General features: G+C 39.0%; 1 protein-coding gene across 1 annotated transcript in view; it reads left to right on the top strand.

Annotated features, from left to right (window-relative positions):
* c36h15orf39 (chromosome 36 C15orf39 homolog) overlaps positions 1-3,730 on the top strand; it is a 39,970-nt gene extending 36,240 nt beyond the window's left edge. The window contains exon 3 of the mRNA XM_059640223.1: positions 1,196-3,730. Within this exon, the coding sequence (XP_059496206.1) occupies positions 1,196-2,205 (1,010 nt within the window). The 3' untranslated portion in view covers positions 2,206-3,730. The remainder of the gene's footprint in view (positions 1-1,195) is intronic.
* Positions 3,731-20,707: the final 16,977 nt, after the last annotated feature.

The following is a 20,707-nucleotide window of genomic DNA, read 5'->3' as shown; positions in this document are numbered from 1 at the left end:
TTACTAATTATTGCATAATAAGGACTGTGTGGAAGCTGTAAATCAGAAACAAAAACAGAAATTGCTAGAAAAGCTCAGCAGACCTGACAGCATCTTTGGAGAGAAATCTGAGTTAATATTCCAGGTTGAGTGACCCTTCTTCACTCGACACAAAATATTAACTCTGATTTTTCTCCACAAATGCTGCCAGACCTGCTGGATTTTTCCAGCAATTTAATGTTTTTGTTACTAATTATTACAAGTACTTTGTGTTCAGTACAAAAGTAAATATGCAGTCTGGCAAGTCAAACTGGGCTCCAACTTTCAAATTCACCATTCTCCTAAAGTGCCATACTCTAGTATAGATGATATACCAAGGAGTATTGCCTTGTGTAATTTGAAGAATTACGAGTATCCTTACAGCTAATTTCCTATCTTCTGCAAACCTTGTTCTACACTGGGGAGCTTTTAGTCTTGGGTTGATTTTATTTGTAATGGTTTAATGTCAAAATCTAATCCTGCTATTGTGATAGTCAGCTTGAGATTTTGACTTCCTAGTCACAACTTGGTTGCATTTGTGTCCCTTTCCAAAAATTGCTCTATGGGGATATTGAAGGATTTTATCTATTTATCTTTCCGTGAAGCAAATGTCTGTAATTGGGGCTGGCAAGCTGAGTTTGAAATCTGCTTTTACACCTTGCAGTGATGAGCATTTGATGCAGACTTTAGAGAATCTTAGAACCTTTTTAAAGATTTGAAGATCTCTGTCTTAATCTTATATTGTATCTTTGAACACAAACCTGAATATCAATTCAATTTGATAGATTTTATGTCCCTCAAGTTGAAAGCCAGATATCAAGATTATTACTGCCAGATTAAAAAAATTCAGATTTTGTCAAACGCAGCTATCGTATTGACTGTGGGCCAGCAATATGACACTTGTATAAAATATTTTATACTTAATAGAAGTATTAGAAAACAATATTGAAGCAACCTAGTTGGAATATTAGACTTAAGTCTCACATTCATAGTTAAAGATCACTGTAAATAAATTTATTTTTTGCAGATCTGTCTTCACATGTTGGTCTAGATGCTCCAGTTCAGGTATCTGTTAACCAGTGTTTTGAATCCTGTAGCACTTTTTTTGTTTTCTTTCTTAAACATTTGATTGTGTGTGCGCAATATTAACGGGCAATTTTCTTTGCTTTTAACCAAGGTGAACAAAGTAATGAAAACGTGAAGGAAGCAACTGTTGCTCAGAATCTGGCTGACCATAGTGCTAATGAAAATCAGCGTGCACAGCCTTGTTCTACAGAAATCAAAACCAAAACGGTAGCAAACACTGCTTGCTCAAAAGGGAAGCCTGACAATGGAATTGCGACAGCCAGGCATAATGCAAAACTTAAGAAAAGAAAGAGGAAGATTAGAACTCCAATCTCATCCATAAATTGTAACTATAAATTTACTGACTCCAGCAATAGTTCACAATCTTTTCAGAAAATAAGGCCAAAATCTGTTCTCCACTTAGAAAAAAAGTCCTGCACACCAGTTAATCAAGATGCTAGTATAGAACGGTCAAGCAAAGTGTGCCGGCCAGGCTCTAGAAAGTTACGGAAAAGGGAAGGAGTTTACAATGAAAAGGGTTTTGTGAAAGGCAATTTTGAAAGGAAGGGCAGTACTTTGGTGGTTCAACTAAATCGAGTAAGTGTCAATGAGGATGATACGGGGACAAATGTTTCCTGCAGTAAACGGATCAAAAAATCTCAAATGCCAATCAAGAAAAAGAACAATGGTGCACTGAGGCCAACTAGAAGCACATCCAAAGTCCTGCATCTTCGTGGCTCAATTGTACGGTTAAAATTTCAGAAACCAAGACAAACTGCTTCCTGCAGAAACATAGTGCTGAAATCAATTGTTGCTGCAAGAAAGCCTTTATTAACACGTACTTCTCAACAACTGGATAAGAAAATAACTAAATCCCGTTCCTGTGGAAAACACCAAGGCAAGGAATACCCAAATTTAGTGGGCAAACGTATAAGACATCTGTATGAGGAAAAGGATAAATCAGAGTCCTGGTATAAAGGTGTAGTGGTCCGAGTGCATGAAAAGCACCAGAATCCTCTAGAAACTGTGTATGAAGTTAAATATGACACTGAACCTGATTGGCAGTACTACCTTGAACTCTTACAGGATTATGAAAAAGGGTGGCTAAGGGTTGATGACTGACCTATAAAATTAAGCACTGTGCTATATTCTTTGTTTCCATATGTATAATGGTAATCTCACAGGCAAAAGTAAAATAGAATTCTGTGATTATCTGAGGAAAGCAATTTATCAGGTCTTTATTGTTTTGTTTATTTAACGGGGGAAAGAAAGAATGCAGCAGTTCCCACATTCCCTTTAAAATTACAGTGCAAAATATTAGAGACCACTTTGTCAATGTGGGGATTTTTTGGGTTGTTGCAAAACTAAGAGATATCATTGTGCAGGTCTTCATTGCAAAGATAGAAAATATTTCAAATACTATGATTTCAATAACTTCTGAAAGTGCTGGAATGAAATTCAATGCAAATATTTCTAATAGAGTTAACTAAAAGTTCTTCTTGTCCCAAACTGTTTAATTCAACGAAAATCAGCAATGTACCATTCATCCTACTGTAATATTTCAGTTAAGTATCAATATTTTCTAGATGAATTTGTTTTGCACTGTCTTCATTTTCTCTTCTGGTGCTGAATCCTTCGTCTATGTATGCCAGAAACCTTCAGTCCTTGGCTTGTTACGATTCTTTATGCGTCAGCCAGAAGCAAGAGTTGGTGAGATGTTTGGGGTGGGGAGCCTTGCAGCTTAGTCCAATTAAATTGCTGCTGGATGCCTATACAAGCAATTCCCAAGTGGATAGCTTTTGTAAGCTGTGACCCTGGATCATCTTTTGTTCAATTCCCTAGCCAATGCTAGAGATCATTTGGGGGCCCGTCAACGACATCCCGAGCTAATACAGGACTAACTTGGATTATGCCTTCTAATTAACAGATGGTACGTAACACAAACTGGAAATCATTGTGTTTTTACAATGTCTATTCTTGTATGATAGCCATTCAAATTCAGTTCAGCAATTTGAATATGAAAGTTGAATTTAGATATAGATAGTGTAGAACTTGCAATACTACCAGCATAATTGTTAACTGCTTCCCTCCCACCCTACTTCTATACTGTCCACTTACATCTTCTAAGTGAGAACTTGGGTGCGAGCAGAAACAGTTCAATGCAAAAACAATGCTGCTTGTTAGTCCTCTGCTATTGAGGTATTTATCAAAAATGGATGACCTACCATATAGGAGGCCTTTTCTGATTCAACATTTTATCAATTTTAAACCTTTTTTTTGTAGGGCAGTGATTTTGCAATGCACTTTCCATAAACAATTTTAGAAAAAATTCTCTCCCTTTCGCTCCACCCAATGAAACTTTTGTATTCATGATGATGTGTTTGACAAGTGCATTCATCTAAATTGTTACTGATGTACAGACTAAGAAATTGGGGCATTGATAGCACAAACTGCATTAAGTAGTATAGATACACTGTGTACTGTTTCGTATGGACTTTTTGTAATGAGAAAATTAGCTAATTAAGTTAAAGTTGTTACATTTTCATATTTTGTGGATAATGAAATATTACATGAAAATGGGAAGTTAAAAAAACAGTGTTGCTAACTCCTTTATGTGGATACTTTTTGTATAAAGATTTCAAACCAGTTCAATTATTTTTGTATTCTTTTGTGGTGTGAATTTATTTCTGTTGTCTCTCATTTTGGTCCTTGTTCTGGTTCAGTGTACTTCAGCCATTGTAGGGGCTCGGTTGACAAATGGTTCATTTCTGAGCCAGAGGCACTGGAACGTCTTGTTTCAGCTGCTTGGAGAAATAAGTGGACTTCTCTATGCAACTTAAGAGTTTGTATTAATGATTGCATTCTGTATGCTATAATAAGACAGTGATAAAAGGTTTACCACTGCTAGAAGCTGACAGACTTCTTTTATGTTCTTTTAAGTACATCACTGCCTTTTTAAAGTGTAGTTACTCATGTAGGAAAATGGTAGCAGCAACTGTGCAAATAATGTCCCCATTATCAAATGATAGATTTGTGTCTTGAGTGCTTTAATTCCACTTGTGGACTCAGCTGGAAGCCTCTGTTAAACACCTCAACTGGAAGATAACACCTCATCGATGTAGTCTTTTACAACCTGCAAATCTTTCAAGGTTTAAACCTGGGTCCCTAAACTTGGACATGAGAACATTGCAACTGAGCATGGAAGACACCTCCGCTGCTATGGGATAAGAGAAGAAAAAGCAGCTGGAATCTTAAACTTCTAACAAACATTGACTTAAGTTAATCACTTCATTTGTGATTTCTCTCAAATTCTTCCATTCTCTCCATTAAGCACTGCTGACATTTTTAAGTGCAAAACGTTGAAAATATATATCCACATGATATCAACAGTAGAGTGAACCATTTTGTTCTTGCAATTGTGTCAGAACTTGCATTCTGGCTGTAGCTGTTTTTGAACACACTCATCTTTACTCTCTGGCATCTTTATCTGACTGCTGCTTCCTGGGTGTGCCCGAGCTGCTGCTTGCACTAGAGTAAGAGCATTCATGATGTTCCAGTGGGAGTTGTGAATGAGGATGTTTTCAAACAATTGGAGTAGTATGGAAATAAACTAACATACCAGAATGTCAAATAAGTCAAATAGGCCAGCAATTGCTAGCATACCAGCATGAATATATGGAAAATAAAGTGAGATGCCAGCAACAGGTAAGTGTTAGCATAGATCAAACATCAGGCCGGTCAAATGTCCACAATTAGGTCAAGTAGCGGTGTAATGTCAACCGTTAGCCATGTAGTTTCAGCTGCTAAAACAATAGTAGCATAATGTAATTAGAAGGATAGTTAAATCACACGATCATGTAATCTCAGCGGTTCAAACAATGGTGGCATGATGTAGTTAAATCATGTGAATGTTGAAGGCCATAATGATATAGTGTAATAGGCTAAGGGTAGAATGGAAGACCATTGTGGCAGACATGATTCAGAAGACGAATTGCTTTAGAGAGAGAACGCGAACTAACACACTTGGTTTATTGCATGTTTGTAGAGAGATAACCCTAGTTGACAAAATTGGCCATGCTGATAACCTTACAGGAGCATGGCAACTGATAAGGTATAAAACATGACAAACCCTGAGTGTCAAGGGCGATCGGGAAACCACTTTCTGATTGTCACAGCCTTTGCTTGCAAATCAAGGTTGGCCTTCTTGAAGAACTCTACGTCTCCTAGTGATTCTCCACGCTAGTAGCTGACTTCTTCCTCCAAGAAGCTACCCTTTGAATGGTCATGTAGAGGAGATTTTATGAAGCCAAGCAAGTTGTGACATTTCTGCTTAATCATTGCTGACTAAACTTCACAAAAATGTACAATGAGACTTCTGTTGGCATCTTTGCCTTCAATGTTGCCATTTACCAGAGCCTGTCTAAGCATATCAATCTGTGGCCTTTTCCTGTGGCATGTATTATGATTGTCCTATTGGTGATTTTCCACAACTGTTTCTGCACAAACCATTGTGTAGGACGTGACCAGTATGAATGTTTGCACCTTGTGAAGACACCTTTTCTGCTTATCAGCACGACGTAAATATATTGTAACTTGTAAACGTTGTAGCTGCGAAGAACAGCCAGAGCCTTTGTGGCCAGCTATGAGTGTGTGACATGGTAAGCATGGCACTTGATTGGTTTTCTTTGAGATTTTCATTTTGTCAGTTCACCCAAATAGTGAATACCGAAATGGATGAAGACTGACAGAAGAAATGACAAGTATCTTGATGTACCTGCATGGGAACACCACTACCCACAAGAGTTTTCTGGTTTTGGATTATCTGAATCTTTCCCTCCAAGCTGCTCCCTATGTAGACTTGGAACTGTTGCTAGTTCAAATTTCTGAGACTCAACAGTATTTTGTAAGTGCACCCACATCCTTAAGGACTGCAGCAATTCAAGGTATTCAGCTGCAGTTGCAGTGCTAAACTTTAGGGGTTGTTCCCACTGGGTGTGGCAATTCAAAGCAGCAGTGGTGTCATTACCTGGCCCCTTCTTCCATGTACAATGACGGCACTGGGGAGAAGGTGTGGTCACGATGGTGTCATATACTTGGGGTTAAGTTCTGAGATAACAAAGTGTAGAGCCGGATGAACGTAGCAGGCCAAGCAGCATCAGAGGAGAGGGAAGCTGACGTTCCTACTATCTCTGGGGTTAAGTTCTGATCTTATCGCTTAGCAGAGGCACCATTATGTCAAAGGCAACGATGCTCTTAAATCCTTTCTCCAGAATCATTCTGGTACTTTCTATTCTCACGGGAAATAAAATGTGTTTTTACAACCCAAGTTTACTTTTTGCAAAATTTTGAATTCATTTGAATTGTTTTTGTACTACATCAAAGTTTTGAAATTACGGATATAGCCTACGTATCAGGCTAGTTTTTCTACATCATTGAGCCTTGCTTCCTGAATTTGCATTCTTAAAAACATGGCTAGTTCATGTGTTTTTTACATAGTCATTCTGGCATCAGACTCCTACAGCCTTTATCGTTGGTGCCTCCAACTCATTATAGTTTTCATGCATTTAAAACACACCACTTGTTTGCAGCTATAGTTTCATTTATATTGTGATGAAAACACGCATGTTAAAATCAACTGAACTTGGTTGATTCTAGTGTACTTTCACTGCAAGTAGCAACATTGTCAAGTATTTATGCTTTTTGTCTACTGCTGTGTTAGTATTAAAGAAGATTGAAAACAGGAATTCTTTGCCACAAGGTGATATGAGGAATGCATATAGCTATAGGATCATCTTTCAGCTAAACCAGAACACACACAATCAAGTAAAATATCATTGGACAGACTGAGCACTGATGATACAGATTAACGTATAAATATAGCTGCATTAACCACCAGTTGAGGAACTTTAGCTATACCATCTGTTTTCTCTGAGATAACTCAGCTTTATCTGAACCTTGTGCTATAAATAAATCTTGAAGTGAAGTCTATCACCCTCAGAAAAAATATTCTCATCTCTCCTGAAAGGGTTTTCTTTTAAAACTGCCCCCTAGTTCTGACTGACCCATGAGGAATAACATCCTTTCTATATCCACCTTTTTGAGGCTGGTTAGGATCTTACACATTTCAATCAAGTCACACCTCTCTTTCTAAACTGCAGTGAAAACAAGACCAGCTGTACAATATTTCCTCATTTATTTAATATTCACTCAAGGGGTCTTAGTGTTGCAGGTTGGGTCAGCATTTGCTCCCCAACACTAGCTTCCCTTGAGAAGATGGTAGCGACCTGCTTTCTTGAACTGCTGTCATCCATGAGCTGTAGGAATACACACAATGCTGTTGGGTAGGGAATGCCAGGATTTTGACTAGCAACAGTGACATATTTCCAATGACTTGGAGAGGAACTTGCAGGTGGTAGTTTTCTTGCATATCTGCTTTTGTCGTCTTGATTACTTGCTATAACTGCATACTAACTTTTCATGAGTCCTGCAGTAGAATATCTAAATCTGTCTTCACCAGGGAGTTCTGAAGTTATTCTCCATGTGAGTAATTCTCTGCTTTTTCATTCATTGGCCACAAGTCAATAACAATTGTTGCATCTATCTCAGCACTCCTTTTGACAATAAATCACCAGCCATAATTTTGTCGGTAGAATAGGTCCATTGCAATTGAGGTGTGGTTTAAATTCCGTATATGACGGCAGCAAAAAATATGCTTTGTAAATTCCCTCACTCAACTGATTGTACTACTCAATACCTTTGTAAGAAGTATCCTGATTGTTTTTAACTCCTTGCATTGGCATAGGCAGGGGAAACCTGTATTTTGTGCAAGGGGGTTAAAGAGTCCCATTTAAACCGTTTTTTTAAAAAATGGTTAAACTGAACAGGTGGAAGGCTTCTTTTGCCAACCTATTGATCATTTAGACCCTTTGATCCTTGTGAAACCCACTTCATTTTTGACCACTGTTTCATTGTCAAAGCTCTTGAGCATATTGATGCCTTTAGTCTTCTTTAATCCCATAGCTCCATTTTAGAATTCTTGCAAACAAATTTTGCAATCAAAGGCTACAACCACTCCAGATGCAGCACATAAGTTGAGCTGACTGGTAAGGACTTGTTAGAACAGTTTGGAATGGAGCAGTCAAAGGAAGAATTGACAGTATCCTAATAATTTGATTATGTGAATAGAAGATGTTCCTCTCCATTCTGTGCAGATAAACTGAAAATCTGGCAATAAGGCTTGCATATTAATTGGATCATTTCAAGGGCAGGTAAATTTACTGCAAGAGGGCTGTCAAGTCAATAACATCCACAATCTGGCTGTTTGAGGCAGTCCAAACCATCTTTCATAGTATAGTTAAGTAAAGCAGCAATCTGTATATCATTACACCTGCATGTCCTAAAACATGGCACTATAATGACTGAAATTCAATTTGTCTTTAATACATTATTGGCATTATGATAACACAGTTACCATACCAAAACAGATCACTTCAAATGTACTGGTTATTACTTTTGCTGTTGAACTTTATGGTGGCTGTGTTTTTTAGATGACAAAACAGTCACATTAATCAAATTTAACAGAGCAATTTACACTGTTCCTTTCAGAATTGTTAGATATTTGGGTTCTTCTGTTGTGATGTTAGGTCTTGCTTCAGTGACCTCCAGTGAGGTATCAGTTTGGCTTCTTTGCTAGAAATGTCTAACTCTTTAAATACCCATAGCACTGCTCCCAAGGTCCAGCTGAAAGGAGGTGTACAGCCAAATGTAAATGGAGCATGAACACAATTTGTTAGCATGAGTCTTCAGTCAAATGAGTGAAATTATGATTAAGAACATGACCCTAGGCTTGATGCCAGCTGAAACAAAAGAAGACAAATGGACATTCAAAAAGCCTGAAAAACAATTTGTTTAATTTGTTCTCAGGATACTTCTTGGCACTAAGCCCATCTCCTGACTCTTTAAACCAGTCCACAATCTATAAGGCATAAGTCAGGAGTGTGCAGGAATAGTCCCCACGTTCCTGGGTGAATACAGCTGTAGTAACATTTGCGAAGCTTGGTACCATCCAGGATTGAGCAGCCTGCTTGATAGGCATCATCCATCGCCTTTAATATTTCACATCAGTCACTATTGATGCTTAGTAGCATTTGCAAGATGCACAGCAACAACTCACCGAAGTTGGTAAGAAAGCACCTTCCATACCTACAGCCTCTACCATCTAAAAGGACAAGTACAGCAAAAATATATGACCACCACCACCTGCAACTTTCTTTCGAAGTAACAAACCATACTGATTTGGCATTATATTGCCATTCCTTTACTGGTGTTGATCAAAATCCATCCCTCTCTAACAATGTTGTTGGTGTTCCTACAGATTAAACACTGCAATAGATCAAGAAGATTGTATGATGTAGACCAATTCTAGTCCAGTGCATTTTCTTCTTGGATATATAAGCCACAGTTTAGAAAACAGATCAAATTCATCCAAAATTGTATTGAAGCCAATGTTCTTTTTGCAAATCACATGAAAGAGATAAATGAAAGGAATTTGTATTCTAACCTGTCTTTAAACCACTTAAATTCACATTTCTGAAATTAAATCCAATACTCAAACTACATTCAGGCAGGTCTCCAAGTTCATCTAACCATGTGATCAGATTAAGTTGAAGATGTAGTAGAAAGAAATGTTTTATTTGTAATTGAATGCTGAGTTTTTACTAACTTTTCAATCCTTCAATCACTTGATGGCTCACATATCATGAAAAATTATTGCTTTTAAATTCTAAAAAGTCCATTTCCTTATTGAATGAGCCACTTGATTACAGTTCTCAAAAGCATTCTTTCCTCAAGGCAGTCCATTCAGGTATCGAGCAATACCTCAGTTTTATTCTGATGAGTTTTGTAGCTCTTTGATAAATCTTTTTCAGCTTTCCTTTTCTCATGACCTGCTTAATCTTCTGCTGCCTGCAATTTCATGCTATCTTCCTTGCTTTAGCTATGTTGTAGAAGCAGTTGACCTAGCCTTTATATTTTTTTTTGCAAAAGCAATTAAACCAGTCTTCGCTTGGATGTAAGCTGCTTTGAGTTTGGGAACTCACTAGTCTAATGAGCTGAAATTTAACTCCTGTGCACTGGAAATTGGGCAGGAAAGTTAGGTCTGATATCCATGCATTGGCTTTGGACATTGTTCCCATTTTGTTTGGTGGACCGTAGGCTGTAAATCCACTGTTCTGTGTCCTTGAAATTTGAACTGCCCCTTTAAAAGCTATGGCAAAGCAAATTCCTGCATTAGACGCAATTTTAGAATCCATGAGAAACACAGAGGCATAGAAACAGATGGAGGTCGTTTAGTCCCTCAGACTATTTCTGTTATGTATAACATGATCTAAATGTTTCACCATTGCTTTTAGTTTATTTCCAGTTTACCTGTTACTCACTTCTTTGGATCGGACCTACATGGTTCATTTTCTTATGTCTTACTGTTGCACTGCTACAACTGGAGACATTTTGTCCAATATGGATTTTCTGCCTGCCTCAATGAGTATACCAGTTGATTCTTCTCACAACTGTGTGCAGAAATTTGCACCTTTGCAAAGTTGGCCACCAATGAAAGAGTACAGTTGTCAGTTAAGTCTTGCTGTAATTAGAATTATGTGCTCCCATTCAGGGCCACTCCATTTCCTCTTCTCTTTGCACTCCTAGAAATTGCTTGGGCAGCTGTAACCATGGTTGGACAGTAGCAACATTAGGGATAGAACTAATAGAGAAAGCATCCAGCATTGGCTGTGATTTGGGCTTATTCCATATGTTGGCAGATCTGCTGGGGAGTCAGGTCAACAAAACAGGAAAAGAACCTGCATTTATGTGGCACCTGTCATGATCATGACCTTTGTTGTAATCTACAGCCAGTTACGAAGTGAGATTCCAGTTTATTTTATTCACTCGAGATGTGGGCATCATTGGCTGGACCAGCATCCATTACACATGCCTTATTGCCATTGGGACAGTGGTAATGAGCTACCTTCTTAAATTACCAAAATCCATTTAGCGTAGATACACCCACAATGTTTTCAAGAGAGAGAGACTTTTGACCCAATGACACTGAAGGAACAGCAATATATGTGCAAGTCAGGATGGTGGGTAGCTTGGGTAGAGCCTGTAGGTCATGGTGATCTCATGTATCTGTTGGCTTTGTCTTTCTGGTGAGTAGCTTGGAGTAAAGCCTGTAGGTCATCGTGATTTCATGTATCTGTTGCCCCTGTCTTTCGTGGTCTTAGATTTGGAATGTGCTGTCTAAGGAGACTCTTCTAAACCCAGGACCACTTTAAATCCGACATAGTGGCAGAGGAGTGCGAATATTGGGTTTCAGTAGATGTCCAGTCAATAGGAAGAGTAAAGAGTAGTTTCATATTATGAATGTATATTAAAGGCAGGACATTTCACCCAGTCATTTACCTTTGAAGAACTTTCCAGAAGCATGTTTGCATGAAAATTAATCCCATGTCTGTCTAGGAATCACAGAGGTCATCTGACCATTGGCAGCCATCTTTTACACACATTTTAAAAGTTAATTTCTGAAAAGTCCACAGTGGATGGAGTCCTTATCTTGAAAGTTAGGAATATAACATCCTTACTGCACATGACAAAACAACACCTAAAAATTCACTTTGGAAACTGTGATAATTCCCACAAAGGCCAAAGGGGAAATACTCACTAATCTCCTTGTGAAGCTTGTTGAGTAAAATTTCCCATGGTAAGTGGCAATGTTGCCCAGATGGAACTTATCATCTGAGCACGTGTTGTGCCACAATGGTAACATCTCTAACCCTAGCCCAAGAGATGTCAGGGAGGCAATGGCCTAGTGGTATTATCACTGGACAGTTAATCAAGAGACCCAGATAATATTCTGAGGACCTGGGTTTGAATCCTGCCATGGCAAATAGTGGAACTGGAATTAAGAATCTAATGATGACCATTAATCTAGCCAGGGGGGGATAAAGCCCATCTGGCTCACTAATGCCCTTTAGGGGAGGGAACTACCATCCTTACCTGGCTAGCCCACATGTGACTTCATTCTTAGTTGCCCTCTGGAAAATAAATACTGGCCTAGACAACAACGGCCTCATCTCGTGAACAAATGGAGAAAATAAAAGTCCTACCTGCTCCAGATCTTAACAAGTAACTCAGAAAAATAGATTAAAATTAAGGAAAAAAAGCAGACCCAGGTGGTGGTTAGTAGTTTAATAAAGATACAAAACAGATTTTTGATGGTTTGCATTCTCCGTAATCGTCTTTTGCTTGTAAATATTTAATTGGCTACATGGATGTTTTATTGGTGGTGGTTAATGTTTAAAACCAAAAAAAAAAATCATGGTGATCTGATAGGGGGAAAGTCATCCTGTTGCATGGGATAACTCTTCTCGATATAAAAAGAAGCAGGCAAATGTGGTTAAATTGTTTTTTAAAAAAGTCATGGTGATTTAGTGGTGGGAAAGTTGTTTAGTTGTGTGATTAAACTTCTGGATAATTTCAAACAAACACCCAGGGATGTGTACACCACGAGTAGTGGCACCATTTAGTCTTCAATGGTAAATGATGTTCATTTCCAATTTCCTGAGTTATTACAGAAGCAATTAAAATAGCAGAAGCAAATTTTCATCTTAAATTGAATATCATTGATGTTTAAAATATGCCAAACTCTTCTTTGCACTAACGCTCCTCCTGTAAGAAAAGATGGCTGAGTTTTAACACTCACTATTTAGAAAACATTTTGGCCCCCAAAGAATGGTTAATAGGTTGTGTGTGACACTTGTGCTGAAACGAGATTTGTGTAGTGCAAAAGAAAAATGAAATAGGTTTTTAAGAATCATACAGCATTGAAACAGACCCTTCAGCCCAACTAGCCCATGTCGAACATAACCCCAAACTAAACTAGTGCCACCTGCCTGCTTCTGGCCCGTAACCCTCCACGCACTTATTCAAATGGAATTTAAACATTGTAATTGTATCCACGTCCACCACTTCCTCAGGAAGTTCACAGGATGTGCAGATTAGAGGATCATTGAATTGCATTGTTTGGGCTTTGCAACATTTGATCACAGCACCAGATTTATTGACTGTGGGAAGGAAAGACCGGTGTGCAAACTTGCAAACTTCAAAGACGATTTTGCACTTTAATTAAATGAGTCTTCAAGCAAAGTCTGAAGAACTGGGCACAGTCATGGATGCAGAATCTGGAGTACAGTCTAACAAAATGATGAAGGAAGTGGACTGGTGAGGAGTGGGTGGCTGCAGAATATTAATGCGAAGTTAGAATCATTGCAGAAAATCAAAAGGAGAACCACCAGCAGGAGGTAAGGATTGCAAATCTACATTGAGGGTAGAAATAGTCTATGTCAATAGGATTCTTAAACTCAGTGGGTATATTTGCTTATCCAACAACAACTTGCATTTACGTAGAATCTCTGGTGTTATACAGGCACGTCATAGGAACTTTAGCAAAGAAAACCTTGTAATCAATCCATATGAGGAGATATTAAAGACAAGTAAACCAAAGGCTTGGTCAAAGACCTAGGTTTTGAGAAGCGTCTTTCGAAAAAGGAATTTCAGAGCCGCGAATTCAACCATTTGAGGGTACAATCACCAATGGCCCACTGATTAAAGCCTTCTCACTGCTGCATTTTTTTTACTTATTATGTATTAATAAGGTCACTATGCAACCAAACAAAATTCCCTGGATTGCTAACACATCCCTCTTTATCACCTACACTGAACAATGATTTAAAGGGGTCCGAGGGGGAACTTTTTCACACAGAGGACGGTTCGTATGTGGAATGAACTGCCAGAGGAAGTGGTAGATGCAGGGACCGTTCAGCAATTAAAAGGCATCTGGAAAAGTACACGAATAGGAAAGGGACCAAATGCAGGCAAATGGGACAGTTTAGTTTTGGAAATTTGGTCGGCATGCATGAGTAAGGCCAAAAGGTCTGTTTTCATGCTGTTTGACTCTGTGACTCTAAGTACTAGTAAGTAAAAGGGATTTTCCATTCTAATGCATCTCAAACTATAAACTGTATGCAGCATGAACCTTTACTTTCAGCCTAAGTTCTTGTCTATAAATGGTTCCCAACGAAGGGGAGTTTACAGAAAGATACTGGCAACTATCAGATGTCTAAATAATCCATGCATTTACAGTGGTGACCATCATTATTCAGGAGTATTAAATCTCCAAGTTAGCTCTATATGGCTAATCCTGTATTTTTAAATGTCTTCATAAAAGAAAAAGAATGCTAATGGTAGATACCTTGTGAGCTAAATGAAATTAGCTAGTGAGTCTTAGAATCTTAGACTTAGAATCCCTACTGTTTTGAAACAGGCCCTTCGGCCCAACGTGTCCAAACTGACCCGCAGAGCCTTCCATCCCCTTATAACCTACCTAATTTAGACAACCCCGGACACTATGGGCAATTTAGCACTGCCAATCCGCCTAGCCTACATATCTTTGGACTGTGGGAGGAGACTCACGCAGACACGGGGAGAATGTGCAAATTCCACACAGACAGTCACCTGAGGCTAGAATCAAACTGGGACCCCTGGCGCTGAGGTGCTAACCACTACCACCCTCTAGAAAGAAATTTGGGCTATTTGTTTTATTCCTTCATGGGACGTGGGTGTCACTGGCTACACAGAATTTATTGTGTGTCTCTAATTGCCCAGTGGGCAGACAAGCATCAACTACATTGCTGTAGGTCTGGGTCACATGTTTTCTTCTCTAAAGGGCATTGGTGAACGAGATAAGTTGTTCCAACAATCAACAATGAATTCACAGACATCAGTAGACTCTTAATTCCAGATGTTTTATTACATTCAAATTCCACGATCTGCCGTAGTGGGATTCGAACCTAGTCCCAGTCATCTGGGTCTCTGGTTTAACAGTCCAGCAATAATATCTCTAGATACTACACCAATCTACCTACACCCATTCCACTTTGTAGCCCATTTCAAGTGCTCATCCATGTACCTTCTACAACTATTGACCTGTAGATTTTTAAGGCAGCAGCTATGTCGTTAAGTTAAGCAGAGGATAAGTAGAATTCCTGACTGGCCCTCACTCAGGGATTGAAGGTCATGCCATTGGATTTACCATTGTCTGGCATTCAAACACTAGCGAGGCTCACCTAGGAAGGATCAAAGGCCAGAATTATCACTAACTTTTTCCTGTCTGTGTCGGGGTTAATAATAGTGGCCATTGTCCCAGAGAACTATAGGGCTGCGCTCTCAATAGAAAGAGAGATGACTGGTGGTGAGTCACCATGCCTGAGGGTCACCACGCCTCAGACAAGGGCCAAGATCAAGATTATGGGATCGTCACGGTAACCTCAGCCAGTGTGAGAATTAAACCTGCTGGTCTGTGTAGGATGCTTAAGCAAAAGGGGACATCTCAAATGGACTCAAGACCTGATTTTCACATTGTGTCATATAATACAGATACATATCAGAAACATTGATGACTCAGATCAGTTCACCTGAAGGAATTTTCAGGTCATAACGGCATTTTTCCAAGATAGCAGGAGTTGGAAAGACTTGTTGATCAATGTGGTCTCCTGGAAGACATCTTCGCTGGCTCCAGGGGAGAATTTTCCAATATCTAAATTTACTTAATTTTTTTTGGCTCCCAGGGAAGTGATATTGAGGGGCCAGGTCAAAACTCAATTGCCTGCAACTTCTGGGTCACACAGGCATAGTGGACATTTGTGGTCTTTGTTCATCCTTTTCATATGTTTGTCTCTAAGCAACTCCAGAGATGCATATAACAGACTGATATTACAGGATAATCCATGGCGGTGAATAATTTTGGTTCTTATCTATTAGGGGCTAGCAATTATATGGTGCACATCTGAACAATCTTGCTAACATTCCTGCACACTTTACTTTTGTCCACTTAAAAGAAATGTAGAGCATCTAGACATTTTAAATTTTAACATTGTGAACAGGACTTAAAAGGAGCATACCATTATATCTTCAAAATAAAACAGCCCAAATGGCACACTGTAACAAAGAAGGTAGACTTGTGAGTTTGTGATGGACAATGGTTCCATCAGCAATGGCATGAGTTAGGAAGATGGGCTTTAATTGTATTTGTAATGCATACTACCAACTGAGAACTGAGGGTCTGCAGGTCTCCAGAACAGGTCAGAAATCATCTACAGATGAACATTTGTTGAAAGGCATCTGAAAATTGCACCTCACCCCTACTGATCATAGACATGTCACTCCAACATTGATCACTGGCTAAGTGCTGACTGAAAAGGGTTTATTAACAACGCTAGCCCCAGAATAAGTCAGGCGAAACAAATGAACTTAATCTGATCCAAAGACACACTTTCAGATGAGGGGCACCAGAGGGAACTACTGCTGTCAGGTAAAATTCAACAAGCATTTTATACATTTTCTCCCCAATGAAACATAGGAAAATAAGTCATTAGTTTACAAAGAAACAAAAAAAAGATTTTGTCCAAATTACACCAAAAAGTGTCATGACAAACAAGGGAAAATTTGCCAGTATAAAATGACGATTGACGCTAATGGAGTGACATGGTTGCTGTCATAAATAATAGGGAGAGTTATGGAGATTTGTTTCACTAATAAATAAAGCATTACTTTATTGGTTCAACAATTATTATAGTTCAGATACATGTTTTGATTTTCGGCAATTTCTTCAGAAAAGTAAATACACACCCACATAAGTCATAGAGTCATGCAGCCTAGAACGAGCCCATTGATACTACACCAATCTACCTACACCAATTCCACTTTGTAGCCCATTTCAAGTGCTCATCCAAGTACTTTTTAGAAGTTTGTGAGTTTTCCCACTTCAACTACCCTCCTGGGTAGATTCCAGTTTCCACCACACTCTGGGTGAAAAAAAAATCATATTCAAATCCCCTCTAAACCTCCTACTCTTCACCTTAAAATTATATATATATAAGTTGGTGTGATTCATCTCCCTTTGCTGATTTATTATTTCTTGTAATGGATGGAGAATTCTTTTAGATTAGTGAGGGGTGAAAGCTAAAAAGCTGTAACAGAAGGCAATAGAAAATAACCTTTAGAGTTAAGGAAATGCAAGAGTTCTTTTGCTTTGGGTTGCATTACGTTTTACGTCCACGGAAACACGGTGACCTTAACAGGACAAATACGCAAGAACTTTAGCATCATATCAAAGCGTTTTCTATCCACTTCACCCTTTCACTAAAGGTTGGTTATAACTTAGGGATTGATCTAAACCACAGACTGTCTTGCGGAAGTGAAACTGCCAGCAACAGAAGGTTTCAGACCCGGAGAACTTAGTTCAAACCACAACGTAAATGCATCTTCTGCAATGTGGGTGAAAAGTTCAAAGATGGAAGTGGATTAACCTCTCCCAATCTACGTGTGGTACGAACTCACTCATGTTATCAAAGTAAATGCAATAAATGGCATAACAATAAATACGATAAAAGCAGGGATTGCTGTGATTCAACAATTATCAGAAATGTGATGAAAAGTTACAATGTGAGAAACTATTTGGAACACCAGTTGGAACAAATTTGAGATGATCTGTGTAAATAGGCTTCACAAACTCAAAGTCAACCTGAGAATGACTCAAAAAAGAAATTGCTGGAAAAGCTCAGCAGGTTTGAATAACTGCTCCACAAACTGAATCATTCTCAGTAAAAACTAAAAGTACTGTGGATGCTGCAAATCAGATACATAAATAGAAATTGCTGTAAAGGATCAGCAGGTCTGGCAGCAGGTCAGTCACTCAACCTGAAACATTATAGATAACAAAGTGTGAAGCTGGATGAACACAGCAGGTCAAGCAGCATCTCAGGAGCACAAAAGCTGATGTTTTGGGCCTAGACCCATCATCATCTCTCTGATGAAGGGTCTAAGCCCGAAACGTCAGCTTTTGTGCTCCCAAGATGCTGCTTGGCCTGCTGTGTTCATCCAGCTCCACACTGTTATCTTGGATTCTCCAATGCCTGCAGTTCCCATTATCACTGATACAATTTCAGCCTGAAACATTAAGTCGGTTTTCTCTCCACAGGTGCTGCCAGACCTGCTGATCCTTTCCATCACTAGCCCTCACTCTACAATTGTGTTCCCCAGTCACATAAGAGAGACAACAGGAGAAGAATTATGTAAGCAAACAGATCAGCAAAAAAAACAAGCAGTTCATCAAATACCAGACTGAGATGACACTCAACAAAGATAAAAAGGAAGTGAAAAAGAAAACAGAGCAACTTCGGTGAAAAACTATCACTAACTGTTAAAAAAAAGAGGAAATACAGAAATGCAATTTAATTCAAAGTTGTTTCTTTCCTTGAACTATTTGTTACTCTTGACTTGATTCTTCAAACCCACCTGTGGCTGGCCTGTCACATTCCAGCCTCCACAACTTGAAGGTCATCCAAATGTTCTTGGCCTGTGTACCTACTCCATTTATGTCACGCTCACCTAGCACCCTTCTAGAATGACTCCCACTCGAGCAAATTTCCCTACCTTGCCTTCATGGCATCATGCTTCTTGACTTTCGAAACAGCCCCAAAACCATTAGAGGTATCTGCCTCTTGAGAGAAGGATTTAATCACTCTGCCAAAGGTGGCCATGTCTTCAGCTGACAAGGTACAGTCCTGAAGAAGGATAACACCCAAAACAGTGACTTCTCCTTTCCCCAAGATGCTGTCTGACTTGCTGTATTCTCCCAGCCTGTCTGTCCACCTTGGATTCTAGTTTTTGCAGTTTTTCTGCAGTTTTTTTGTCTCTAAGGCCTTGAGCTAACCTTTTTAAGCCTCTCTATGTCTCTCTCCTTGATTTTCTCCTTTAAGACACTTGTTAAAAATTAAATTTTTGACTGATCTCTTAAGCATCTTCTCCAGTTACATTGGGTGACAGGGAGTTATATTTTTTTCTTTGTAGCACTGGAATACGGCATGCAATTCTGGTTTCTCAGCTATAGGAGAGATGCCTGAAACTTGAAAGTGTTCAGAAAAGATTTACAAGGATGTTGCCAGGGTTAGAAGATTTGAGCTTTTGGGAGATGCCGAAAAGGCTGGTGATCTTACAGAAGTTTAAAAAATCATGAGGGGCATGGTAAGAGTGAATAACCAAGATCTTTTCCCCAGGGTAGGGGAGTTCAAAACCAGAAGTCATAGCTTTAAGGTGAGAGGAGAAAGATTTAAAAGGGACGTAAGGGGCAACCTTTTCACGCAAAGCGTGGTGTGTGTACAGAACGAGCTTCAGAGGAAGTGGTGGAGGCTGGTAAAATTGCAAAATTTAAAAGGCATCTGGATGGATATATGAAAAGGAAGGATTGAGAGGGATATGGTCCAAATGCTGGTACTAGATTAATTTATTATACCTGGTCGGCAGGGATGAGTTGCACTGAAGGGTCCCTTTCTGTGCTGTATGACTCTATTGCACTCCTGGGAAGTGTCTGGTTATATTTTATAACTGTACATTAACAACAATGCAAATATAAGTTGATGTGACTTTCATCGTTCTTCTAGCTTCTATTCTTTGCTGGCTCTTCTACACAGTCATATTTAGGTCTCGAAGTGTCGAGATTCTACAATCCAAATCAAGAACTTCTCAATGACAATTTCCAATGTTGTTTGGTGGTTAACTTACAACACACACACACACAAGGTCTCAAATTGTCATTTTTACTTCCTTCAAACAAGGTACTTCCATGGGGAGATGGCGAAATCAATCTAACACCTAACAACCAGCTCTAGGATGCCAACTCTGGTTAACTCCTTGAAACTCCGGCCAACACTAGTCTTAGGTCTGTGGTCACATTTCCTAAAGATGGCAGTCTACACTGTTGAGAATATATAAGATTATATATAACTGAAATGAATAAAATAAGCCTGAGTGTTTTCAGCACAGAGTTGTGACCAATTTGCAGGATTCCAAGACAAAAAAAAGTCAGTTGTTTCCCACTAGTGAAAGAATTCCAAACTCTTCTTGAGACATTTCAATGCACTAAATTTCGAAACATCTGGGTGGAAAACTATCATTGTAATCACTTTAGCACCATCCCCAGTCTTCTTTCCCCATCCACTCTCCACTTCTCCATCTAAGAAAGTGCTTGTCATGGAAATCAAAAGTGAGTGTCCCCCATTACCATGACACCAGTTCAACCCTCCCAAAGGCAAATTGAAAAATGCTCCCCACGGTTTTACATTGGAACCAAAGGAGCATTTACACTCCTATCAAAAATATTCAATATGTTTTGACTGTGTTGGATCGTGACTACTAGACTGATTCATAGCTTGGCCATTCTGTTGTTTTAATATTGTCAAGTTTTTGACTGCAGTCGATTGTGATAAAAGCCTTCAGTGAGATCTGGTTTGATTCCAAAATTGAGTTACAGGAATGAAAAAGGAAGACCTAGTCTTCATGTCATTGCTAACAGTGTGGCAGCTGTTGCCACTTACTTTTACAGCACTTAACAGTAATGACTGTGTTACCTTCTAACACAAGGCAAAATACCATTGGTTATGTAACCCCTGCAAGGTGTCTACAGGGAGTAAGCGTTTCATTAATACAGTGAAATCAGGTGGGATATCATTGTCAT

The sequence above is a fragment of the Stegostoma tigrinum genome, chromosome 36 (genome assembly GCF_030684315.1).
Source record: "Stegostoma tigrinum isolate sSteTig4 chromosome 36, sSteTig4.hap1, whole genome shotgun sequence".
Taxonomy (NCBI): domain Eukaryota; kingdom Metazoa; phylum Chordata; class Chondrichthyes; order Orectolobiformes; family Stegostomatidae; genus Stegostoma; species Stegostoma tigrinum.
This window is presented reverse-complemented; position numbering and strand designations above follow the sequence as displayed.